This window comes from Sorex fumeus, unplaced genomic scaffold, assembly GCF_029834395.1.
Source record: "Sorex fumeus unplaced genomic scaffold, SorFum_2.1 ptg000086l, whole genome shotgun sequence".
Classification (NCBI taxonomy): domain Eukaryota; kingdom Metazoa; phylum Chordata; class Mammalia; order Eulipotyphla; family Soricidae; genus Sorex; species Sorex fumeus.
Genome location: NW_026606143.1, coordinates 21,023,932 through 21,051,743, shown reverse-complemented (window position 1 = coordinate 21,051,743; position 27,812 = coordinate 21,023,932). Strand labels below are relative to the sequence as shown.

At 42.6% G+C, this 27,812-nt stretch overlaps 1 protein-coding gene across 1 annotated transcript; it reads right to left on the bottom strand.

Moving 5' to 3' along the window:
- Nucleotides 1–4,010: 4,010 nt before the first annotated feature.
- Nucleotides 4,011–24,563, bottom strand: LOC130039264 (lariat debranching enzyme-like). The gene is made up of 2 exons (XM_056131112.1): nt 24,550–24,563; nt 4,011–5,283 (listed from the first exon to the last, which is right to left on the bottom strand). The coding sequence occupies exons 1-2, from the start codon at nt 24,561–24,563 to the stop codon at nt 4,011–4,013; spliced, it is 1,287 nt and encodes a 428-aa protein (XP_055987087.1).
- Between the last annotated feature and the right edge of the window lie 3,249 nt (nt 24,564–27,812).

The window sequence follows — 27,812 nt, the reverse complement described above, 5'->3', positions numbered from 1 at the left end:
CCTATCTTTTTATAAATGTATAAGTAGTATCTTTCTTACATAAAAGACTTTTCTGCCATCAAAAGCTTGCAGTGTAGGAGGCAGGTAAATGGCTCAGAGGACTCAGTACACACATTACATTCAGGAATCTTAGAGTAAATCCCTAATCCAGCATGGTACTCTAATGACTCCCACTGAAAGTAGCCCCCGCCCCTGCCAGTACCACCCAATGTAGCCCTCAAGTCAGACAAAAACTTGGAATGTCATTTTTCAAAGTTTAAAAAGTGTTCATCTTGGGTACTTGGTCTAATTAGACAGGGAAAATTAAGTTTCAAGACCAGAGTATTCTCACTTATGATCTAAACTTACAGGATGGTCTATATTTCTTCATTTGAATCTGGGAAAGAATTAGTGCAAAACTGTATTTTTATTGACAAAAATCTTTTTGAAACTGAGATCACTTGAGTTTAGTACGTTTTCAATGATCATTGTGAGCTTTATGTTGGTTTGTTGTCTGCAGTCAGTCACAGATGAGTTTTTCAAGGACATCTAGATTGTGGAAAACTTTAGAAAATTTGTCCTTGACATTTCAATGAGGAAAGAAAATTATATTTAGTAATGTGAGAGCTACCGTACATTGCATCTTACCTTGAATAGTGCTGATTCTCTTTGGTATGGATACAGGCCTGAAAGTAACAAACATATTTTCTTAAGTTAATTCATTACTGCCAAGAATCTTCTTCAGTAACTGAGAGAACAGAATACTGCCGTGATACAGTGCTTGCTCAATGCAGATAAGTTTGTAGACCATCTCCACAAAAAATGTAGACATTTTGCTTACTGCTTATGCTTGCTCCTTCAATAATTATATATTATATATATATTAATAATGATATATATGGGGGTTGTTTGGCAGGAGGTATCCCAGTGATGCTCAGAGGTATCCCCAGATCTGTGCTCAGAAATTCTTCTGCTGATATTCATGGAACCACACACAGTACTGGGGGATCAAACCAGATAAACTTCAACTCACATTAACACAGTTTACAAAAAAGGTAGTAAAGGGACCTCAAACATACTGCAGTGGGTAGGGAACTTGCCTTACATGTAGCCAATCTGGGATTGATCCCTGGCACCCCATATCATCCCCTAAGCCCTGCAAATGCCCTTCTATGTTCATTGCATCACTATTCACAATAGCCAGAATCTGGAAACAACACACGTGCCCAAGAAAATATAACTGGATAAAAACACTATGGTACATCTACACAATGGACTATTATTCAGCCACCAGGAAAAATGAAGTAATGAAATTTTCATCTGAATGTATGGACATGGAGAGCATGATGCTGAGTGAAATGAGTCAGAAGGAGATGAACAGACATAGAATAATTTTAATTCATTTGTGGGATATAAAAAACATAGTATGAAACTAATACACAAGGACAGTAGAAAAAAGGACCAGGAGGACTGGTCCATGGTTGGAAGCTAACCACAGTGGTGGTAGGGGAGGGGCAGCTACGATAGACAAGGAACCACCATAACAAATATAGTTGGCAATTATCACTCTGAACAAGAACTGAGTGCTGTAAGCAAGTAAAGGGTCAAACATGATAAACTTTCAGTACCTGTACTACAAACCACAATGCCCAAAAGGAAAGGGAGACAGAGCAAGAGAGAGAGATAGGAAGAAGAAAAGTTCATGCCATAGAGGCAGGCTGGAGGGAAGGTGGTGATAGGAAAACTGCGGACATTAATGGTGGGAAAATGTACAGTGGTAAAGGGACGGATGATGGAATATTTGTATAACTGAAACCTAATCATGAACAGCCTTTGTGTGTCTCATGGTGATTCAGTTAAAAAAAATAAGAGTGACCCCTGAGTGTACAGCCGGGACTAAGCCCTGAGCACTCCAGGGTGTGGCCCCAAACCCAAATGAAACAAAAAAAAAAAGTAAAAATATTAGAGGGTAGTAAATTTCAAGAAGCCATGAAACAAACAGAAAAAATCTGGACAAGATATTTTCTAAAAAGGAGTCATTCTACTGCCAGCTCAGGATGAAAGCCAGACTATGTCTGGAGATAATTCACAGGCAGAACAACACCCTGATAAAGTCTATGAGGGTGAAGACACTGCTAGTGTCAAAAGTCCTTCTTCCTGACAACTCCCTAGTACTGACTCTAGCTCAACCTGAGGCAGCTTGAAGAAAATCATATGTAAATCAGCTAGCCAAAGGAGTTTGGACATGCCATTCTGGACTTTCTGCACTCCTACTTTGATGTAATCTCTTTTAATTTTAAGGCGCTCTCTACTTTCTCTAAAGAAGCTCATGCTCTTACTTTAAGTATATTCTATTCTCCTCTCCTAGCATGTTTTTGCTTAACTATTTATTTTATCCTAAAAATCTATTCTGTGTTGGCAGATGATGACCAGACTTAGTGAGGTTGGGATGCTGACTACTTTCCTGAAAAGAGCATAACCTTCTCTCACCCTGAGAACCAGGGTTTCCCAAAATTTCATGTGGGCAGGAGAGCAAATTGATTAGGTCATATGCACAGCCTGTTGGTTGCCTCAGTGAGGCCTGCAAGACCTCATCACCATGACTAGCAAGAGTTCTTGCAAACTTTACCCAGACTGACCTCCCTGGGCACATAGCCCACCAAGTGTGAATGAAAACGATATGTGTTCTTTAGGAAATCTAAGAATTCTACAGCTTTAACTACTATTCTAATGTATGTTGGCTTGTTTTATTCGAGAGGGGAGAAGTGATACAACTTACAAAGGTAAGGTAAAGGCCCTCCCGTTGATCGTCGATTTGCTCGAGCGGGCCCAGTAACGTCTCCATTGGAGACTTTGTTGTTACTGTGTCTGGCATATCGAATACTCTCGGTAGCTTGCCGGGCTCTCCAAGAGGGGCAGAGGAATCGAACTCGGGTCGGCCATGTTGGCCGCTTGTAAGGCGAACGCCCTACCCGCTGTGCTATCGCTCCAGCCAGTTTCCGTAGTGTAGTGGTTATCACGTTCGCCTCACACAACTTACAAAAAGTGAGAATATTTGAACAATAAATGAAGGAAACTGGAAAAGAGTCAAACAAATAAAAATGTTTTCTGAAATGGTGAACACCATAGAAATTCTCCAGTTGAAGAAACACAGCTCTATAACTGTAAAAAAAAAAGAAAGAAAAAAAGAAAACTTGGGATAGGTACAATCGAATAAAATCAAGAACAAAACTCTCTACGGCTCTACTTCCAGAAATAAATATTAACACTGGCATAGAGCTTTTTTCACACTTTTTTTCGCTTTTCGAGTCACATCCAGCGATGCTCAGGGGTTACTCTTGGCTCTGTACTCAGGAATTACTCCTGGCAGTACTTGGGGAACCCTATGGGATGCCAGGGATTGAACCCGTGTCAGCTACATGCAAGAAAAACGCCCTATCCACTGTACTATCACTCTATTCCCCACTCATTTTTCCTACAAAACTTTTCCACACACACACATATACACACTCATATATACAGGGATAATCTTATAGATATCAATTTAGAATCCAAATTCTATACTGGAGAATATAGTGTAATTCTTGTTATTCCAGTCGATTTTCTTCAAAAAAGTGATTTTGTACTATTTACTAAATTTCCTATATTAGTAACTAAGGTTATTTCAAGTACTTTGCTATTTTAAGTATCACTATGAAAAATAGAATGTACTTGTTAATAAATATTAATTTCAATGTTGGATTCTTTTATATTCCTCTAACTATGAATCATTAAGTCACACCTCAAACTTTAAATCCATACAGACCCATCAATCCTAGAACAGTAGCACAATTTTAATTCCATAAATGATTCACCAAGGAAATAATGCTACCTGAACAAAATTCCTTTCAGAAGCACAAATTAGATATCAAAGTTATAAGAATATGTTCCTTTGATTTATAGCTAGGCTTAATAATATATGATTATTATCTGCTATATTTTTGCATTGTGAGTTATTTTTAATGTCCTAAAACCAGTAATTAATTTTTAAATTACATTATCTTTATGCTGCCTTCGTCCTCCTCGTCATCGTCGTCCAGCATTATTTCGTCGGGGTTAAACGAGGACAGGGCGGACGTGTCCGTGTTGTACTCGCTGCGCTCCTCTCCGGAGTCACTCTGCCCACCGTCCTGCTCGTCATCGTCACCGCACGACTGCTCCTCCCTGGCGCTCTGCAGCCGGACATTGATGTCTGTGATGCCGAGCTGGGCACAAAACTCAGTGGTCTGAGGATTGATCCTGTGCACCAACGGCACCTGGGCCTGGGGCTTCCCAGGGTCGTAGCAAGCAGCCGTCACGGTGAAGTTGCAGGGCACTCTGAGGTCATGATTCAGTCTTTCCAGGACTTCCTTCATCGATTCCTCTGTTGCGCTATAATCCCACCTGGCATGCAAGCCATTATTCTCAGGCATGTTCGACAGACGCCCAGTCACATTCATAAGCTCGTTCGTGGCCCTGAGAACAGAGAGCCATTCAACGTCATACTCCAGGTAGGCAGGAGCCCCGGGCTCATGTTCCACTTCTATTACCTGAAGAAAGTCCCTGTGTGGCAAGCATTTGTCCAAGGCTAAAAATTTGGTTGATTTGGCAGTCTGTTCCTTATCCTTGACCTGGTGCTGCATCAAGGCTGCAAACTTCACGTGAAGGTGCGCAGAAAACCAGTACGTCGGCCTGAAGTGCTCGAGAAGTTCGGAAGCAGCAGGACTTCCTAACGTGTTATTCTCCACTTCTTGTCGGAAAAAAGACTTTGTCTTCAGAAGCTGCTTCTTATTGCCATAATGATAAATGCTTCGTGGCCAGTCATGAGATAGGAAGATGTCCATGGGCTGCTTCAGCTGTTTTAATTTATAGACTTCTATATTTCTCACATGATATATACTCCTTATTGTAGCTGAATTATATGGTGGGCTCTCAAAATGACCTTTTCGATAGTCGTGAGATTTAAAGATACCAGAGATTCCACCAATTCTTACACCTCGGTATTTTACTACACCAGCCAAACCTAAATAATAAATGTTTGGTGCTACACAGCCACCATAAGATAACTCCTGCAAATGATTGGAGGCCTCGTGGTTACCCCCTACGAAGATTGTGAGGACGGGGGCCTTTTTCTCTCCGGAGTAGTACCTGTAGAAGGTCTGCATGTGGCGGTACTTGGGCGGCATGGCCATGCAGCGCAGGTCGGCCTCGTTGCGCACCGCCTGGAAGTCGCCGCAGCACAGCAGCAGCTCCACGGGCCCCGGGAGTATTCCGAGGGTATTAATACTACCGAGAGTATTCCGCCCGCACGGAAGAGCCTGGCAAGCTATCCGCTGTGTATTCGATATGCCAAAACCAGTAACTACAACTGGTCTCATTCACCTGACCCTGAAGGCTTCACCGATATGGCAGCACTGAGAAGGATGAGAAAGGAGAGGCCGACAAAATCTCAAGGCCGACCTAGGCTGCCACAACGAAGGAAGACAAAAATGATCGTCTGTACTTTCAATGCATGTACGCTAGCATCAGATGCATCCATTGAGGACCTGATGGTACAAGCGTGAATGATCAAGTATGACATCATTGGTCTGACCGAGACAAGAAGGCACGAATCTCACCATGCCGTTTTTGACACTGGAGAAGAATTGTTCCTCGGAACATGTGATAAAAGAGGTGTCGGAGGCGTCGGTGTCCTTGTCAACACAAACTTGGCCAAGAGCATTGATTCATTCGAATGCCTAACAACCCGAATCGGACGTTTACATTTGAATAGATGTGGCTCACTGCCTGCAGTTTCTATCTTCGTTGTCTACGCACCAACATCTCATTATGATGAAAGAGAAATCGAGAAGTTCTACATGGAGCTAGAGAAGTTCTATAAAGAAGACCACACCTTCTACAAGACCATTGTGGGTGATTTTAATGCCAAGATAGGACCGAGAAGATCAGCTGAAGAACTTCACATCGGGACCCATGGCCTAGAATGGAACGAACAGGGTGAGAGACTGTCTGAGTTCATCATGTAGACCAAGACCATTCATGGTAACTCACAGTTCCAGAAGGCAGAATCTAAACGATGGACATGGGAGTCTCCCGGTGGACGATTCCACAACGAAATAGACCACATCATATTCAATCGACGGTTTTGCCTGACTGATGTCGCTGTTGTCCCAAAATTTCGAACGGGATCGGACCACCGTCTCCTTCGTGCAAAATTCTACTTCACAGAGCAGGGAGAAAGGGCTGCAAAGTTCAAAAAGAGAACTCTCAGAATGACCACCAACTGGGAACTCTTTGGTACTATTGCGGCAACATGGGAAGATGCCATTGTTGACAACATTGATGAGGAATACGATCGACTGGTTCAGCACCTCCATGAATGTGCGAGGAACGCCAAGAGAGAGATAGCCACAAAAAGTCGCCTATCTTCGAAAACTCTTGAGCTAATTCGCCAGCGTGGTTTGGCGCATGCCTCAGGCAACCACAAGCTAACGTCCGAGCTTGCAAAGCAGTGCAGAGATGCGATCAAGGAAGACCTCAAAGAGAGAAGAGCAGAAGTACTGGTAGATGCGGCAGAAGCCGGGAAAAATATTTGTAACGCCCGCCTGTCCTTCGCCAACTATAAGACCAAGATGACTGCCCTCCGACGTCCTGATGGATCCATCACATCCTCCAGAACGGCAATGGAGAAGATTATCCATGACTTCTACTCAAATCTCTTCGATAGCCATGTCCCCTTGCCGACATACCAAATTCCACAGGATGGGTATGTCGTTCCCAACGTTCTCCCTTCCGAAATCCGACACGCCATTTTGTCGGTAAAGAAGCAAACAGCACCCGGCCCAGACAAGGTCAGACCTGAACACCTGAAGAATCTGCCGTCAGTACTCATCAATACACTGGCTCGGCACTTCACTCGCTACCTGTCTGAATGCAAGGTTCCGTCCCAATGGAAAACCAGCAGGACCGTACTACTGTTCAAGAAGGGAGACATCCATGACATTGGCAACTATCGCCCGATCTGCCTATTGTCTGTCATCTACAAGTTGTTCACTCGAGTCATCCTGAATAGGATTGGCAGAACACTAGATGAAGGACAACCATGCGAGCAAGCAGGGTTCCGCAAAGGATTCAGCACCATCGACCATATCCACACGATAACCAAGCTCATTGAGGTTTCTCGGGAGTTCAAGATGCCACTCTGCTTAACGTTCATTGATTTAAAGAAGGCCTTTGATTCTGTTGAGACGGAAGCGGTCATTGAAGCCCTAGCCAATCAGGGCATTCAAGCCCAATACATTAGGATCCTCCGTGAGCTGTATTGCAGATTCACTACCAGGATCTCACCATTCTACAAAGAAGTGAACGTTGATGTCAAGAGAGGTGTGCGGCAGGGTGATACCATTTCACCGAAACTCTTCAGTGCCACCCTCGAGAACATCATGCGACGACTGGAATGGGAAGGAATGGGAGTGAAGATAGATGGTCGGCAACTACACCACCTCCGCTTTGCTGATGACATTGTTTTAATAACACCAAACATCAGCCAAGCGGCACAAATGCTGGCCGACTTTGACCGTGAGTGTGGAAAGGTAGGACTACAGCTGAATCTTACGAAGACAATGTTTATGAGAAACAGCCTTGTTCCTGACGCCCCATTCGCTCTCAATGGAACGACCATCTCCGAATGCAACAGCTATGTGTACCTAGGTCGAGAGGTCAACATGACAAATGACCTGGCACCCAAGCTGCGCAGGAGGAAGAGAGCGGCTTGGAACGCCTTCAAGAACGTCGAAGAAACAGCTAAGAGGACGAAGAACCTCCGGCTCCGGTCACATCTCTTTGATTCTACTGTTCTTCCTGCATTAACATATGCCTCAGAGACCTGGGCCCTACGCAAACAAGATGAGAACGCCATTCAGGTCTCCCAAAGAGGAATTGAAAGAGCTATGCTTGGAATATCACGTTTCACTCAAATGAGAGAACGAATCCGGAGTTCTGACATCCGTCAACGATCAAGGATCAGGGACGCTGTCTCATTTGCCAAGGTGTCGAAAATCAGATGGGCTGGTCACGTAATGAGATTTAAAGACGACCGTTGGACTAGAGCTGTTACTGATTGGATTCCACGGGATGTCAAGAGACCGCGTGGCCGCCCACCTACCAGATGGTCAGACTTCTTTGTCAAGATCATGAACGATCGGTTCGAGGCCCTTCATGTTCCCGGAGAGAACAGATGCCATTGGGCTACACTAGCACGCGACAGGGACAAATGGAGACGTTACTGGCGCCCACTCGAGCAAATCGACGACTAACGGGAAGTTAAGTGATTAAGTGATTATCTTTATCTTTTTACCCAAAATATGTGAAATAATCCTGTACACATTAAGGTATGTCAAAGTATTGCTGGTATTTTTATCTGTCTTTTAAATCTGTTAGTGATGCTTTAGGACAGGAATTCTCAAACTTTTTCTACTCACAACCATTTTTTTTTGCTTTTTGGGTCACACTTGGCAATGCACAGGGGTTCTGCACTCAGGAATTACCCCGGCGGTGTTCAGGGGACCATATGGGATGCTCGGAATCGAACCCGAGTTGGCTGCATGCAAGGCAAATACACTACCTGCTGTGCTATTGCTCCAGCCCCTCACAACCATTTTTTCGCCTGAAAAAAATGTGTGAGGAGGAGAAACTTGGGAATATATAAGGACTAGTATTACTCTGTGCTCATGAGAGACTCCTGGCAGTACCAAAAGTTTTGTGCCAGGGATTTGAACCAGGGTTGCGAGTACTGCAGCCACATGCAAGGCAGTACTAAGTCCTTAGCTCCTGTAATATCTCTATGGCCCAATGGCCTGAAAAACATCTATGTCACTTTAGTCATATATATGTACATACATAAGTATATACATATATGTATATATTTAAATGGCACTAGGGCCAGAGAGATAATACAGGAGGGAGGGTACTTGCCTTGAACACAGCCAGCCAAAGTGGCTTTGATCCTCAGAACCCCATATGGTTTCCGAGCCCTCCCGGCAGGATCCCTGAATACATAGCCAAGAGTAAGTCTTGAACACAGCTTCAAGCCTTGAACACAGATGGGTGTGGCCCCAAAACAAAACAAAAAAGATATTTTAAAAAACCCTCCTGCATTCATTTTTGAGATCCACAGATTAAGAAACTAGACCTTAGGAAAGAGAATGTAGAAATTTATTTAACTCTCTCTGTGACCTCATATTTTAAGCAATTTCAGAATAAGATATGTAGTGTTGGTTTTGTATAATTTTTCAAGCAAGTATTTGATAATCATTTTTATTATTAGTCTTTTACTTACATTTCCCATATAGATGCTTTCTTCAGTGATTCCCCCCCACACATTTCAAATATTGTATCTCATTTATTTCCCTTAATGTAAGACACTGGATAGATAATAGTTCAGAAGAACACTGCACTACCTATAGTAGGGATGAAATATTTTGCTCTTGTTTTAGACTTGAGCAGTAAGGAAGTACTTGATATTCAAAATTTAGCATGGTCTCAGCTCCTGGTCACGGTCACAGTCCTCCCGTTATTCATCAATTTGCTCGAGTGGGCCCAGCAACGTCTCCATCGTGAGACTTGTTGTTACTGTGTTTAGCATATTGAATACATCACGGGTAGCTTGCCAGGCTTTGTCGTGTGGGCGAGATACTCTCGGTAGCTTGCCAGGCTCTTCGAGAGGGCGGAGGAATAGAACTCGGGTTGGCCATGTTGGCCGTTTGCAAGGCAAACACCCTACCCACTGTGCTATTGCTCCAGCCCAGCTCCTGGTATGAAATATATATATATATATATATATATATATATATATATATATATATATAGCGTGTGTATAAATAATGTCGTGCATTGGTAGTATTATATCAATCCTAATTTAGGAACAGTAATTTAATATAAAAAGATGCTAAATTTCATTGAATATTTGAGATTTGGCCGTATAATGAGTTCATTTGTTCTTCACAGTGTAATAAATTATGTTTTATTTTGTATGATTCTCCAGCTTATTGATGCTAATGTTTGTATGACAGATATTTACCAGCTCCTTTAAATTCTTCTTTGTGCTTTCTAACATTCTGCAGAAAATACATAACTGTGGTTTTACCAAGTATATGTTTTCACTAGAGGATAACTTTGTTGTATGTTTTTCTTCTTATTTCACACAGTATGAAATTCAAGTTTCCTTACATTAAAGTTCGCTGTGTGGTAGTTCTCCCAATTATTTTCTCTCTTACTAACAGGATTATACCTCCCTTCCCGTTGCCATGAGACTTTCAGAAATAATGCATAAGCTGAGTGTATGCCCCTTCCACATTGCTGTACAGTTTGGACACATGAAAATGTGGCTAACATAACAACAACTGGTAGCCAATTTGTCATACATTACAACTGAGAAGAATCTTGCATAAAAGTCTTTATGTGGTTTAGTGATTTCGTTTTCTCTCTGGAATGAGAATTCAAGTTCTACATAGGGGATTACCCTTAATAAGGGTTCCTGGAATGAAGAATAAATGTTAGTAAAGCCTCATACATCATGATCAAGATGTAAAATGGGTATGAAATAGGGATATACTGAGACACTGGGAATTAGAGTTGATTTCTACAATAGCATAACCTAGTGAAAATGAAAAAAAAAACAAGATAAGTCTTTTTAAAAAACCCTTTAAGATTAACCATTTTAGATGGCTGCAAAGAAATTAAACTAAATATTCTTTCAATCCCAGGATTTTGTTTTTTTCTTTTTTTGGGGGGAAGGGGGGCACCCCCGGTGGTGCTTGGGATTTACTTGTAGTTCTGCACTCAGGAATCATTCCTGCTGGGACTCAGGGGAACATAGGCCATGGGCAAGACAAATACCCTACCAAATGCATTATCACTTCAGCCTCCAAACCATAGGTTTACTAATTTACTACATTATTTTCTAATTCACAAGCAAGCCTAATTTAGCAGAGACTCTTAAAACAATGGTCCACGACCTATTATTCATTAGGCAAAGAAAGCAAGGAAGAATTAAACCCAAATGCCTAATGTCTTACCATCTTGTTGCTCAGCAGAATATTTTCTTTCTTTTCAGCCCAAATTTTATTTTATTAAAGCACCGTAAGTTACATAGTTATTCATAGATTGGTTTTTGACATACAATGTTCCATCACCAATCTCTCATGGGTGTGAATTTCCCTCCACCAATATTGCCAGGTTCCACTTTCTACCAGCCCCAACCCTTAGCCCCACCTTGCCATCTTGACAGTATCTTTTATATTTGGTTATTAAAGTTAGGTCTTGTGATTTCAGTGTTGTTGACCTTGTGGTTTGGATATTTAGATCTATCATTCCTTAACACCACCCGTGTATCTGAATCCTAATGAGCCCTGTCCCCATTGCTTCCCTTCTCTCTCTTCTTCCTTTCCCCTTCACATTATTTCTTTCCTTCTCGTCCCTATACTCTGAGGCCAAGGGTGATCTATGAAACTCCCCTTAAACCACTGCATTTCCACATCCAATTACTCTAAATATGACATGTAAGTGATATTATCCTGTGTTTATTCTCCTTGATTCATTTAACATGGTATCTTCCAGTTCTATCCATGTTGCAGCAAACTGAACTACTGATTAGAATACTTTCAACTTCTTAATATTCTTCCCTTATTTATATAAGGAATCTAAGTAAGGAATGCACCTCAAACCCAGCCTGGTGGAAGGATTCTTCTTGATCACCTTTTAAATACCTGGAGAGCATCAGAGTGTCTTGAATACAGTAAGAACCCAGGTAACACACCGCAGGAAATGTAGATAATAGGAATTTCAACAAATGGTTTCCTCAGTAAGAGAAAAGAAAGAGAAAACACTGTGATAAATGTCCCTGCATATATTCTTTCTGTGATCATTTTATGACAATCCTACTGATCCAACACTTTGTTCACTTAATCTATTGCTACCAACCTAAAATAAATAACCCTCATCTATTGGCAGAATTACAGCAATTTCCTGTGAGTAATCTGTTCTGGGTCAAAATGGTCTTACATGAATGCAGCTGTGACCGTGTTCCTCCGTCACTTAAAATATTTCAGTGTTTCTTACAGGAGAAAGAAAAGTTCTAATATGTTTTTACCAATCTCTCCTGCCTAATCATATAACATTTGTTCTTTGTAATGGGAGACATTTTTACATGCATTGCCTGTACATAAAATACTTTTCCCATTTCTGTTCACTTCAATTCCTAGACTTTCTTTAAATTTCAGTAAAACTAAATCATATCATTCAGTAAAACTAAAAATTCCTTGTGAAACCTGACACTATTTTTATTTTTTTTTATTTTTTTTTTTTATTTATTTATTGAATCACTGTGGGAAAGGTTACAAAGCCTTCAGGTTTATGTCTCAGTCATGCAAATATCAAACACATTTCCCTTTACCAATACTTATTTTTTCCCATGAAGAACCCCAATAAAACCCCACCCCCCACCCCTCCCCGTCCCTGTGAGGCAGATGAATTCTAGTTAACACTCTATCCGCTTTGATTAGATTGTTTCAATAAAAGATTCACCACTATTATTTAGAGTTTACCCCCCCCCCCCCAAATCAGACATGCTGAAAAAGCATTGTGAAGTGATTTGCTTTCTCCAGCTGGGTTCAAGAATTAAATGTTGGTTTTGGATTTCTGCTATTTTACTTATTGACCCTGGAAGTATTTCTACTGAAAGTCAGATAGTTAAGAAATTGGTTTCTGTGTTCTGGAGTCGTGGCCGTGCTGGAGAGCCGCTCGTGGGGGGCAACTGGTGGCCTCGGTAGGGCGTGAAGGGCGGAGCGAAACGCCCCCCTTCCCATGAGGTTTTAGTCGCCCCCACACTCCCGGCTCATACCTGCTGTCCACAAGGCTCCCATGTGGCCGCCATCTTTCTTTCCAGAGAGGAGAGGGCGAATGGGGCAACACCCTTTCCCCTCCGGCAGACTTGATGGGCTGGATCAATGCATAGTCCATTCACTTTTCTGCTCCAAGCTGCTGGGTTCTGCATTAAGTCCTTGTGCTTCTGGGGCCATGGCCGTGCTGGAGAGCCGCTCGTGGGGGGCAACTGGTGACCTCGGTAGGGCGTGAAGGACGGACCGGAACGCCCCCCGACCCATGAGGTTTTAGTCGCCCCCACTCCCCCGGCTCATACCTGCTGTCCACAAGGCTCCCATGTGGCCGCCATCTTTCTTTCCAGAGAGGAGAGGGCGAATGGGGCAACACCCTTTCCCCTCCGGCAGACTTGATGGCCTGGATCAATGCATAGTCCGTTCACTTTTCTGCTCCAAGCTGCTGGGTTCTGCATTAAGTCCTTGTGCTTCTGGGGCCGTGGCTGTGCTGGAGAGCCGCTCGTGGGGGGTGACTGGTGACCTCGGTAGGGCGTGAAGGACGGACCGGAACGCCCCCCTTCCCATGAGGTTTTTGTCGCCCCCACACCCCCGGCTCATACCTGCTGTCCACAAGGCTCCCATGTGGCCGCCATCTTTCTTTCCAGAGGGAGGAGGGCGGAAGGGAGCAACACCCTTTCCCCTCTGGGCAGAAATGATTGCCTGGATTAACGCATAGTCCTTTCACTTTTCTGCTCCAAGCTGCTGGGTTCTGCATTAAGCCCTTGTGCTTCTGGGGCCGTGGCCGTGCTGGAGAGCCGCTCGCGGGGGGCAACTGGTGACCTCGGTAGGGCGTGAAGGACGGACCGGAACGCCCCCCTTCCCATGAGGCCCTAGCCGCCCCCACACCCCCGGCTCATACCTGCTGTCCACAAGGCTCCCATGTGGCCGCCATCTTTCTTTCCAGAGAGGAGAGGGCGAATGGGGCAACACCCTTTCCCCTCCGGCAGACTTGATGGCCTGGGTCAATGCATAGTCCGTTCACTTTTCTGCTCCAAGCTGCTGGGTTCTGCATTAAGTCCTTGTGCTTCTGGGGCCGTGGCCGTGCTGGAGAGCCGCTCGTGGGGGGTGACTGGTGACCTCGGTAGGGCGTGAAGGACGGACCGGAACGCCCCCCTTCCCATGAGGTTTTTGTCGCCCCCACACCCCCGGCTCATACCTGCTGTCCACAAGGCTCCCATGTGGCCGCCATCTTTCTTTCCAGAGGGAGGAGGGCGGAAGGGAGCAACACCCTTTCCCCTCTGGGCAGAAATGATTGCCTGGATTAACGAATAGTCCTTTCACTTTTCTGCTCCAAGCTGCTGGGTTCTGCATTAAGCCCTTGTGCTTCTGGGGCCGTGGCCGTGCTGGAGAGCCGCTCGCGGGGGGCAACTGGTGACCTCGGTAGGGCGTGAAGGACGGACCGGAACGCCCCCCTTCCCATGAGGCCCTAGCCGCCCCCACACCCCCGGCTCATACCTGCTGTCCACAAGGCTCCCATGTGGCCGCCATCTTTCTTTCCAGAGAGGAGAGGGCGAATGGGGCAACACCCTTTCCCCTCCGGCAGACTTGATGGCCTGGGTCAATGCATAGTCCGTTCACTTTTCTGCTCCAAGCTGCTGGGTTCTGCATTAAGTCCTTGTGCTTCTGGGGCCGTGGCCGTGCTGGAGAGCCGCTCGTGGGGGGTGACTGGTGACCTCGGTAGGGCGTGAAGGACGGACCGGAACGCCCCCCTTCCCATGAGGTTTTTGTCGCCCCCACACCCCCGGCTCATACCTGCTGTCCACAAGGCTCCCATGTGGCCGCCATCTTTCTTTCCAGAGGGAGGAGGGCGGAAGGGAGCAACACCCTTTCCCCTCTGGGCAGAAATGATTGCCTGGATTAACGCATAGTCCTTTCACTTTTCTGCTCCAAGCTGCTGGGTTCTGCATTAAGCCCTTGTGCTTCTGGGGCTGTGGCCGTGCTGGAGAGCCGCTCGTGGGGGGCAACTGGTGACCTCGGTAGGGCGTGAAGGACGGACCGGAACGCCCCCCTTCCCATGAGGTTTTAGTCGCCCCCACACCCCCGGCTCATACCTGCTGTCCACACGGCTCCCATGCGGCCGCCATCCTTCTTTCCAGGGAAGAGAGGGCGAATGGGGCAACACCCTTTCCCCTCCGGCAGACTTGATGGCCTGGATTAACGCATAGTCCTTTCACTTTTCTGCTCTAAGCTGCTGGGTTCTGCATTAAGTCCTTGTGTTTCTGGGGCTGTGGCCGTGCTCCAAACTTAACTCTGACTTTCAGGGAGAAAGATTGGGTGGTTTACTTCTCATTGATCACTTTGTATATAGAGAGATGTCGCGCGGCCGCGTAAGCGGCCGCGCGGTTTTGAGAAAAAGTCCTCGTTCCCGCATACTCGAGCTGTGTTTGTAGAGGCTTCTGGTCACCGGGGTTCCATCTGGGGAAGGCGAGATGCGGCGCCTACTCCATCTGGAACTTGCGGGTGAACTTGGCTCTTTTTGGAACCTGTTTTTTCTTTTTTTTTTTCCTCCGGGATCCCGCACGCTCCATGTGTTCTTTCTCTTATGCTTACGGCTTCAAAGATGGCGCTGGGGGGCGGGCTGTGGGCATGACTTCCGGAATCAGAGGTTACCTGGGAGGTGTAGTTCGGCAGATTTGAGAAAAAGTCCTCGTTCCCGCATACTCGAGCTGTGTTTGTAGAGGCTTCTGGTCACCGGGGTTCCATCTGGGGAAGGCGAGATGCGGCGCCTACTCCATCTGGAACTTGCGGGTGAACTTGGCTCTTTTTGGAACCTGTTTTTTCTTTTTTTTTTTCCTCCGGGATCCCGCACGCTCCATGTGTTCTTTCTCTTATGCTTACGGCTTCAAAGATGGCCCTGACACTATTTTTAGGAAAAGAAAATACTTTATTCTTGTGGGGGGAGCAATCCCAGTTATGCTAATGAGACACTCCTAATTATGTGCACATGAATCATTCCCAGAAGCTGAGAGATAAGAAAGTATTGGGGATTGATCCTGGGCCTCCTGCATGTAAAGTATATGCTCCAGCCCACCGAGATATCTTGCTGGCCCAGAAAAAGTACATAACAATCTTTTCACCAGTACTTAGCACAATGCAAAGAACAGAGTATAGTTCATTAAATATGTGTTGAATTAATGAAAACAAGGTAGAAAAATTAATCTCCCATGGAAGTTTGTGAAAAACAAATATGGAAGTTGGAAGACACTTAGTAGATACCTGTAGTTTCAGAAATCAGGGGGAAAGAACATTTGACAAATAAAGGAAATGCATCAAATAATACAAGGGAGTCAAATGAGCCCATGAAGTTAACCAGTATATAGGGAGATAATGAGTTTAAGAATAGTGACTTCACGCCACTGGCCAAGCAAATGAAAACAGAGATAGACAAATGGGACTATTTTAAACTGAAAAGCTTCTGCACCTCAAAAGAAACAATGACCAAAATACAAAGACAGTCTACAGAATGGGAAAGGATATTCACCCAATGCACATATGACAAGGGGTTGATATCAAGGATATACAGAGTACTGGTTGAACTCCACAAGAAGAAAACATCCAACCCATTCAAAAAATGGGGTGACGAAATGAACAGAAACTTCATCAAAGAAGAAATTTGAATGGCTAAAAGACACATGATAAAATGCTCTACATCATTAATCATCAGGGAGATACAGATCAAAACCACAATGAGATATCATCTCAAACCACAGAGACTGGCCCACATCCAAAAGAACAAAATGAACTGGTGCTGGCGCAGATGTGGCAAAAAAGGGACCCTCCTTCACTGCTGGTGGGAATGCCGACTGGTTCAGCCCTTTTGGAAAACAGTACGAACAATTCTCAAAAAATTAGAAACTGAGCTCCCATTTGACCCAGCAATACCACTCCTGGGAATATATCCTAGAGAGGCAAAAAAAAAGTATAGTCACAGTGACATCTGCACTTGTTTGCTCATTGCGGCACTCTTTAGAATAGCCAGAATCTGGAAAAAACCTGAGTGCCTAAGAACAGATGACTGGTTAAAGAAACTTTGGTACATCTTCACAATGAAGTACTATGTAGCTGTTAGAAAAGATGAAGTCATGAAACTTACATACAAGTGGTACTACATGGAAAGTATCATGCTAAGTAAAATGAGTCAGAAAGAGAGGGACAGACATAGAAAGATTGCATTCATCTAGGTAACATAAAGTAACAAAAGAGGAGACTAACACCCAAGAATAGCCAGGAGGTTTACTCCATGGCTTGGAGGCCAGCCGGACACTCTAGGGGTATAGGAAGCTCAGATAGAGAAGGGAGCACCAAATAAAGGGTCTTGTGAGGATCCTCCAAGGATGGGAGATGCGTGCTGAAAGTAGACTATAGACCAAATATGATTGCCACTCAATGCCTCTTTTGCAAACCATAACACCTAAAAGGAGAGAGAGAATAAAAGGGAATGCCCTGCCACAGAGGCAGGGTGCTATGGGGGGGGGGGGGGTGATGAGGGGGGGAGGGATACTGGGATCAGTGGTGGTGGAAAATGGGCACTGGTGGAGGGATGGGTACTTGACCATTGTATAACTGAAACCCAATCACAAAAATTTGTAAGTCTACAACTGTACCTTATGGTGTTTCACTAATAAAAATTAACAGAAAAAGAATAGTGACTTCAGTACAATATAAGGGCAGAATCTGAGGTATGGCATACATATGCTTAAACAAAAAAGAAAAGTTAGACTCACATTCCACCATTTCCACTGTGTAAGCTCATCTACTGGCCCAGCTTCAGAGACTCAAATCTCAAAAGAAATCAACTAGACACAGTATTTTTTTGATAGACAGTGCCCAGGTGAGATCTCTGGGATGACCTCATGAGAGAGGAGAGCCAAGTCCCTGCTCTGCTGAAGCTCAAGCAGCCACAAACACACCAAATAATTGCTGTCATGCCTACAGCAGGACTCATGACTGAGCTCCACAGAGCTCCACATACACACTAAACTGCCAAAATTTCAGATACACCAGGTTTTTAGGCTGAGAACTCCAGGCCTTCTCCAGTCTGAATGGGCAACCTCTTTCTACCCTCTGTACTTCTGAAAACCCTGGCATCCATACCCACATTCCACCAATGTTGTCATATAACCTCACTGTCCAGTTAAATACTCTGGATTTTCTGGAGTGCGTGGCTGCAACTAGGTCACACAATGTATCTAAACTCTTCAATACTAACATCCCTGTCGGAACACACCAGATGATATAGAATGGGAATGTAAAGTAGAAGTAGAAGCCAACTAATCTCTACTAACCAAAACATTAAAAACAAAGGATTAGTAAACCCGCAGACAAGGACTTAATATCCCCATGGTGAGATACAACAATTTTTACAAATTATTTTTACTAAAGTATATTTTGATAATTCCATTAGTCATTTGTTGGTAGCAAGCCACATAAAATAAATTATTTGGGATCTGCTACAGAGGCAAGTTTAGGGGGTGGCTGAGAAAATGGGGACAATGTTGGAAGGGAGGTCACAGTGTTGGTGGGATTTGGGTTAGAATATGGAATGCCTACAGCAAATGCACTATGAACAACTTTGTAAATCACAGTGTTTAAATAAATTAGGTAAACAAAAACATAGTATAAATAGATAATAAACATGCTTGATTCTGAAATAATAAGAGGAATAGGTAGTATGTTTAGCAACACATGCAAAAAAGAGCATTTTCTTTTAGTATGAGACAAAATAATTTTATTTAAATACTTCTAAAAGTGAGAAAACTGAAAAAAAGACTGAAGATACAGAAATAATCTGTAGAATATAACATTATTTTTTAAAGGAATGAGGCAAATTCCCAAGAGGGGTTTTACTTCCAACCACCCAATTTAGATCTTTAAAATCAATTTTAAAAGTAATTATATTTTATCGTTAATTATGACACTGAAAATTTCAAATCCAGTTATAATCTGTTCCCCCTTATCTCCCTACCACTCAGATTTCACTTCACTTAATCACTTAACTTCCCGTTAGTCGTCGATTTGCTCGAGCGGGCGCCAGTAACGTCTCCATTTGTCCCTGTCGCGTGCTAGTGTAGCCCAATGGCATCTGTTCGCTCCGGGAACATGAAGGGCCTCAAACCGATCGTTCATGATCTTGACGAAGAAGTCTGACCATCTGGTAGGTGGGCGGCCATGGGGTCTTTTGACATCCTGTGGAATCCAATCAGTAACAGCTCTAGTCCAACGGTCGTCTTTAAATCTCATTACGTGACCAGCCCATCTGATTTTCGACACCTTGGCAAATGAGACAGCGTCCCTGATCCTTGATCGTCGACGGATGTCAGAACTCCGGATTCTTTCTCTCATTTGAGTGAAACGTGATATTGCAAGCATAGCTCTTTCTATTCTTCTTTGGGAGACCTGAATAGCGTTCTCATCTTGTTTGCATAGGGCCCAGGTCTCTGAGGCATATGTTAATGCAGGAAGAACAGTGGAATCAAAGAGATGTGCCCAGAGCCGGAGGTTCTTCGTCCTCTAAGCTATTTCTTCGACGTTCTTGAAGGCGTTCCAAGCCGCTCTCTTCCTCCTGCGCAGCTTGGGTGCCAGGTCATTTGTCATGTTGACCTCTCAACCTAGGTACACATAGCTGTTGCATTCGGAGATGGTCATTCCGTTGAGAGCAAATGGGGCATCAGGAACGAGGCTGTTTCTCATAAACATTGTCTTCGTAAGATTCAGCTGTAGTCCACTCAGATTTAAGAACTGGAAATTTAAGTGCTGAGAATTTGAAAGATGACATTCAAAACATTCTCCAAGACTGACCACATGTTGAGCCACAAAACATACCTCCATAAAATTAAGAAGATAGAGATTGTAACAACAGTCTTCTCAGACCACAATGCACTTAAATTAGAAGTATATCACACATACGCACACGAAGAAAACTAAATAAAAAAACGTGGAAATTAAACAACTCACTATTGGACAATGAGTGACTTATAAAAAAATCAAAGAGGAAATCAAAAGATTCTTGGAAACGAACCAAAATGAGGACATGAGTTACCAAAACTTATGGGACACAGCAAAAGCTGTGTTAAGAGAAAAGTTTATAACTCTACAAGCATTCCTCAGGAAGGAGGAGCTCGAGGTAAAGGTAAAGGTAAGGCCCTCCCGTTGATCGTCGATTTGCTCGAGCGGGCCCAGTAACGTCTCCATTGGAGACTTTGTTGTTACTGTGTCTGGCATATCCAATACTCTCGGTAGCTTGCCGGGCTCTCCGAGAGGGGCGGAGGAATTGAACTCGGGTCGGCCATGTTGGCCGCTTGTAAGGCGAACGCCCTACCCGCTGTGCTATCGCTCCAGCCCTGGAAGGAGGAGCAAGCCCACATAAGTAACCTAACCTCACAGTTCAAAAGCTTGGAGAATGCCCAACAAAAGGAGCCCAATCCGAACAGGAGGAAGGGAATAATAAAATTCAGAGCAGAGATTAATGACATGGAAATCCAAAAAACAATCCAAAATATCAATGAAACCAAGATCTAGTTCTTCGAGAAAATAAACAAGATCAATAGGCCTCTAGCAAAACTCACAAAGAAAGGAAGAGAGAAAACCCTAATAAACCAAATCAGAAATGAAAAGGCGGATATTGCAACAGAAACTACAGAAATTTAAAGGATCCTCAGGGAGTAATTCAAGAAGCTTTATGCCAAGGAACACGAAAACCTCAAGGATATGGATACATTTCTAGATTTCTATAGCCTCCCAATGCTAAACCAAGAAGATCTGGAATATCTGAACAGAACTATCACCATCAAGGAAATTGAAACAGTAATAAAAAGCGTCCCCAAACACAAAAGTCCTGGCTCAGATCAATTCACTAGTGAATTCTTCCAAATCTTTAAAGATGACTTGCTCCTAATCCTCTTTAAGCTTTTCTACGAAATTGAATTATCAAAAACACTTCTGAACAATTTCTATGAAGCAAATATCACCCTGATACCAAAAGCAGACAGAGATAGTACAAAGAAAGAGAATTTCAGGCCAATATCTTTGATGAACACAGACACAAAGTTCCTCAACAAACTATTAGCAAATAGAATCCAACAACTCATCAAAAAGATCATACATTCTGACCAAGTAGGATTCATCCCAGGGATACAAAGATGGTTTAACATTCAAAAATTGATCATCATAATCCATCATATCAACAAAGAAAATATAAAAAAAATGATCATATCAATAGATTCAGAGAAAGCATATGTCAAGATCCAGCACCTGTTTATGATGAAAACTCTCAGCAAAATAGGCATTGAAGGAACTTTCCTCAATATAGTCAAAGCCATCTACCACAAGTCCATGGCAAGTATCATTCTCAATGGGGAAAATCTAAAAGCCTTCCCACTAAGATCAGGCACAATACAAGGTTGCCCACTTTTGCCACTTGAATTCAATATTGAGAGAACGAATCCGGAGTTCTGACATCCGTCGACGATCAAGGATCAGGGACGCTGCCTCATTTGCCAAGGTGTCGAAAATTAGATGGGCTGGTCACGTAATGAGATTTAAAGACGACCGTTGGACTAGAGCTGTTACTGATTGGATTCCACGGGATGTCAAAAGACCGCGTGGCCGCCCACCTACCAGATGGTCAGACTTCTTCGTCAAGATCATGAACGATCGGTTTGAGGCCCTTCATGTTCCCGGAGCGAACAGATGCCATTGGGCTACACTAGCACGCGACAGGGACAAATGGAGACGTTACTGGTGCCCGCTCGAGCAAATCGACGACTAACGGGAAGTTAAGTGATTAAGTGAAGTGAAGTATTCAGTATAGTATTAAAAGTCATGGCCATTGCAGTTAGGCAAGAGAAAGGTACCAAGGGAATACAGATAGGAAAGGAAGTGGTAAAACTATCACTATTTGCAGACGATATGAGACTATACTTAGAAAATCCTAAAGACTCTACATAAAAGCTCCTAGAAACAATAGGTCAGTTTAACGAAGTGGCAGGCTACAAAATCAACACCCAGAAGTTCGTGGCTTTCTTATAAACAAATAAATAAAGAGAAGAGACATTTTAAAAAATCACATTCACAATAGTACCTCAGAAAATCAAGTACCTCGGAACTGGTTTAACCAAGGAGGTGAAGGACTGATACAAGGAAAATTACAAAAAAACTACTTCAAGAAATAAAAGAGGACACTAGGAAATGGAGACATATCCCCTGCTCATGGATAGGGAGGATTAACATTCAAAATGGCAATACTGCCCAAATCACTATACAAACTCAATGCAGTCCCTATCAGGATACCCATGACATTTTTCAAAGAAATAGACAAAACACTCCTGAAATTCATATGGAACAATAAACCCCCACGAATAGCTAAAACAATCCTTGGGGAAAGCAGATGGGTAGCATCACCCTCCCCACTTCAAACTGTACTACAAAGCAACAGTAATTAAGGCAGCATGGTACTGGGTTATAAATAGACCTGGAGACCAATGGAACAGAGTTGAATATTCTATCACAGACTCCCAAATATTTGACTACTTAATCTTTGACAAAGGAGCAAGAAATGTGAAGTGGAACAAGGAAAGCCTCTTCAACAGTTGGTGCTGGGAAAACTGGATAGCTACATGTAAAAAAATGAACTCTTACCTCTGTCTAATGACTGGCACAAAAGTCAGATTAAAGTGGATTACAGACGTCAATATCAGACATGAATCTATCAGATACAAAGAGGAAAATGTGGGCAGAACTCTCCACGACATTGAAGCTAAAAGCATCTTTAAGGATGAAATAGCACTGACCATGCAAGTGGAAGCAAACATAAACAAATGGGACTACATCAAACTAAGAAGCTTCTGCACTTCAAAAGAAACAGTGACCAAAATACAGAAAGAGCCCACAGAATGGGAAAGAATATTTACCCAATACCTATCTGATAAGGATTAGTATCCAGAATATACAAGTCACTAGTAGAATTGTACTGAAAAAAACATCCAACCCGATCAAAAAATGGGGAGAAGAAATGAACAGAAGTTTCCTCAAAAAAGAAATACAAATAGCCAAAAGGCACATGAAAAAATGCTCCACACTGCTAGCCATCAGGGAGATGCAAATCAAAACAATAATGAGATATTATTTTACACCACAGAGACTGACACACATTCAAAAGAACAAAAGCAACCAGTACCGGCCTGGATGTGGGGAAAAAGGGACACCCTTTCACTGTTGGTGGGAATGCCCACTAGTCTAGCCTTCCTGGAAAACAATATGGACAGTTCTTCAAAAACTAGAAATTGTGCTTCTATAGGACCCCGCAGTACAACTTCTGGGAATATATCCCGAGGATGCAAAAAGCACAGTAGAAATGACATCTGTACCTATATGTTCATTGCAACAGTGTTCACAATAGCCAAAATCTGGAAACAACTCAAGTGCCCTAGGACAGATGGTTAAAGAAACTTTGGTACATCTACACAGTGGAATACTATGCAGCTGTCAGAAAAGATGAAATCGTGAGCGTTGCTTATAAATGGATAGACATGGAGGGTATCATGCTAAGTTAAATGAGTCAGGAAGAGAGGGACAGACACAAAAGGACTATATTTATTTGTGGAGTATAAAACAACACAACATAAGGTGGACGCCTAAGGATAGTAGATACACAGGACAGATAGATTTCTCTATAGCTGGAAGCCTGCCTCATGAGCAAAGTGGAGAAGGCAGCTGGAATAGAGAAGGGATTGCTAAGAAAAAGATGGCTGGAGGAATTGGTCAGGACAGTAGATGTGTGCATAAAGTGGATAAAGGATCAAACATGGTAACCTCTCATGGTCTTTACTGCAAACCATAATGCCCAAAAGTAGAGAGAGATTATGGGGAATCATGTCTGCCATGGAGGCAGAGCGAGGGTTGGAAAAGGGGCGTATACCAGGGATATTGGTGGTGGGGAATGTGCACTGGTGGAGGGATGGGTGTTTGATCATTCTGTGATTGTAACCCAAACATGAAAGCTTGTAACTATCTCATGGTGATTCAATAAAATTTAAAAAAATTTTTAAAAATAAATAAGATATGAAAATGTGATAACTGACATAGCAATAGCTATTATTAAAAGCCAAAAAAATATGAGGCTCAAAGTTATTTTAATAGGTTTCATTTTTAAATTATACTGGTATTTCCTGCTGCAAATTTCAGAAGCATATACCTAGTGTTTTCAAACGAATTACTGTTGAGTTGCAAAGAGAGAAAAAGACTAACTAGGAATCTGAACTCTTAGTCACTGTTTGAAGTTACGAGGTTTTTTAAAAAATTTTTCAGCCTCACTTTCCCTACCGACAAATTATGGATAAGAGAACCAGACCTACATTTCATCACTGTGAGGAAGAAATGTGTTCAAAAGTGTGAAAGTTTGTTTTTCCTCTTACAGAATGCTATACAAACAAACTGGATATGAAGATAAACTATCTGTGCAAAAAATTGTTCTACCACTTTCTAGGCATGGACTGGGGAATAGTCAGTTCTTTAAAACTTCTATTCCTCAATCCCCTCTCCTGGAAATTTTGTCTAATATTCTCTAGCTCAGGGAATCTTATATCAAGATTAAACTAATTGTAAATAAAAGGAGATAGCATACCTCTTAACGGACATGTCCTGATTTGAGATTTATATTACCTAAAATTTTTTTCTTTCAAATATAGGGAAAATGAATATTCGTCTTTTTGCTTGGGGGACACACACAGCAGTGCTCAGAGGCTAATCCTGGCTCTGTGATCAGGGGTTGCATAAGGGTAGTATTCAGAGGACCATACAGTGCTGGGGATCAAACCTGGTTATCCTGCAATCAAACTATGCACTCTAGTTCATTGAGTGTTCTTCCAAGCCCATTATTCTAATGGATTGACATTACACAGGATTCAGACTCAAACATGTTAAAATCAGGTAACACCATTTCCATCTGAGAGGTTTTCCACCTGGTAGGAGTTACCACACTTGGGAATTAATAGGAATATAGGATTTTCATGCACTTCTCAGGTTAATAGCATCAGAACATGCACTGTATTGACCAGTCCTCCTAGCCCATTTTCCCTTGCCATGGATATTAGCATTCTACTATATATTTCTATATACCATAAATGGATGCTTTCATTATATATCTGTCCCTCTCCTTCTGACTTATTTCACTCACCACAAGTGTGTATGCAGCGGAGGTAGAAAAGATAGAGAACAGGCCAGTAAGACAATAATAGTTGGTAATGATCATACTGGACAAGAACTGAGTGTTAAAAGTAGGTAAAGGGATATTCCTGATAACTTTTCAGTATCTGTATTGCAAATCACAATGCCCAAAAGGAGAGATAAAGAAGAGTGAGAGAGAGAGAGAGAGGGAGGGAGGGAGGGAAAGAGAAAAAGAGAGAAAGCTCCTGGCATAGAGGCAGGCTGGGGAGTGGAGGAAAACTGGCGACACTGGTGCTAGGAAATGTACACTGGTGGAAGGATGGACGGTGCTACACTGTTTGACTGAAACCTAATCATGAACAGCTTTGTAAGGGTCTGTACCACAGTGATACAACAAACAATTTTTTTTCAAAGAAGAATAGGTACTTCAATAAAATCCACAGGAAAAATAAAATAAAATTCACAGACAACGAGTACAATTAATTTTGGAAATAACCATTTAACAAGACATCTGGTGGTGAGAAGTGGGTTCAAAGAGCAACGTATATACTATACCCTGTAAAGTCATTTCCACCTATTTTCCTTTGTTTTCAGTTCATTTCTGCAACTCTCTTTTAGTATGATGTAAACCAGGCCAGAGATATAGTACTTTGGATAGGGCATTTGCCTTGCATGCTGCCAATCTGGATTTGATCCCTGGCAACACACATGAACCCCAATCCCTGCTAGAAGTTATCCCTGAGCTCAGAATTAGGGATTAGAGCCCTGAGACCTGCCATGTGTGAGCTAAAAAATGAAAAACTGAATAAAAGAAAAGAAAAATGAAATACAGTGATATGAAATAAGAGAAAAGTGAAGTGAGTTAAACAAACTTCAATTTTTTTGTGAAGGAGATTTACATTCCAGCAATATTTAGCTCCTAAGTGGCCATATGTCTTTGTATTGTTATTCATTAAATGCCTCTGCCTAGACCAACAAAGTAAATGGACGCCTTCTTATGCTCCCTACACATCTGTATTATTTAACTTGCTTCTATTTCAAAGGCATTATCAAAATATACTGTGCTAAGGAGAGTATCCATGATACAAATCATTAACAATCAAGGGTATGGTTCTTCAGAATTGTCCAGGTTATTTCTAAGAGGTGAAGATGAAATGTAGAAAAATATTTTAAAAGTTTTTCCCACCCACAGGCTCTTGGAGGCTTATAAATGAATAAAAGTTGTTGCAATGCATTTCAACCCAAACTGCATAGTCTATGTGAGAAAAAAACTCTGGGTTTTTTTTACATTGTTAAATGATCCACCTGGAAACTGGGATAGCTTGTTCCCGTGGAAGCTGATGGTATTTCAGCAAGGAAGTTAGTTTGCACGATGCTGACAAAGGAAAAGCAAGTGTACTTATACTTAGTTCAATTCAAGATCTGGATAGCCCTTTGTGAAATATCAAGACAACTTGTTAGTGATCCATAGGAAAGTGTTATCCAAAAGAGGTTAGTATCTCCTAGGCTGAAAAGATATGTCATTAGGATAAACGCATGTGAAAATGATCAGGGGACTGTTTCCAGATGAAGCCCATTTTTAAAATTACTCTATTTCCTCCATTCAAATTCTTCCTTTAAATGGTAAATACTCCTTTAAACATAGTGTCTAAGATTTTGATTTATGGGAAACCAGATGTTAGCGCAGTTTGATTTTAATGTGTTTGGGGGTAACTTTGGTTTTAGGAGGATATATAATGAATTTATGCGAAGATCTTTTACAAAATATTGAATGTCCCATGGAGATTTAGGTGAGGGGATTGTTGGTGGCTACCTCATACTAACAGGCTCAAATTTTCCATTTGTTATTAAATAGCTCTTTGCCATCTTGAGGGACTGCTAGAACTGATGCTATTCAAGCATATCTTGAGAAAGTTATGGCAAATTGAGAACAAAAGGGAATGCCCTGTCACAGAGGCAGGGTGGGATGGGGGGGGGATGAGAGTCGGAGGGATACTGGGATCCATGATGAGGGAAAATGGGCACTGGTGGAGGGATGGGTACTTGATCATTGTATAATCGAAACTCAAGCACAAAAAGTTGTAAGTCTACAACTGTACCTCATGGTGTTTCACTAATAAAAATTTTTTAAAAGTTCCATAAAGCTGCAAAAAAAAGAAAGTTATTGCAAATAAAGGCAAAGATGACTGCTTGAGAAATCAAGATCAAATTCTGTTACAAATCATTAACAATTAAAGAGGGTAGCACTGTCCTCCCGTTCTTCATTGAGTTGCTCGAGCGGGCCCAGTAACAACTCCACTGTGAGACTTGTTACTGTGTTTGGCATATCAAATATGTCACGGGCAGCTTGCCAGGCTTTGCCGTGGGTGCGAGATACTCTCGGTAGCTTGCCAGGCTCTCTGAGGGAGCTAAGGAATCGAACCCGGCTCAGCCGGGCGACCCCATGTAAGGCAAACGCCCTACCGCTATGCTATCGCTTATTCATAATCTCCAACTTATTTCTAAGAGGTGAAGATGAAATGTAGGAAAAATATTTAACAAGTTTTTTTTAAAACAAATCTTTGTTAAGTAATTAAACCTTAAGTAACAAACGTTTGTGTGATCTCAGAATGCAATTAGCCGCAACGGTGAACTTTTGAAAGAAACACAGATCCAGTCATTGCCAAATAAAATTAAGGCTGCAAAATGGATTCTGCTCTTATGATCTGGTTGTGAACTAAG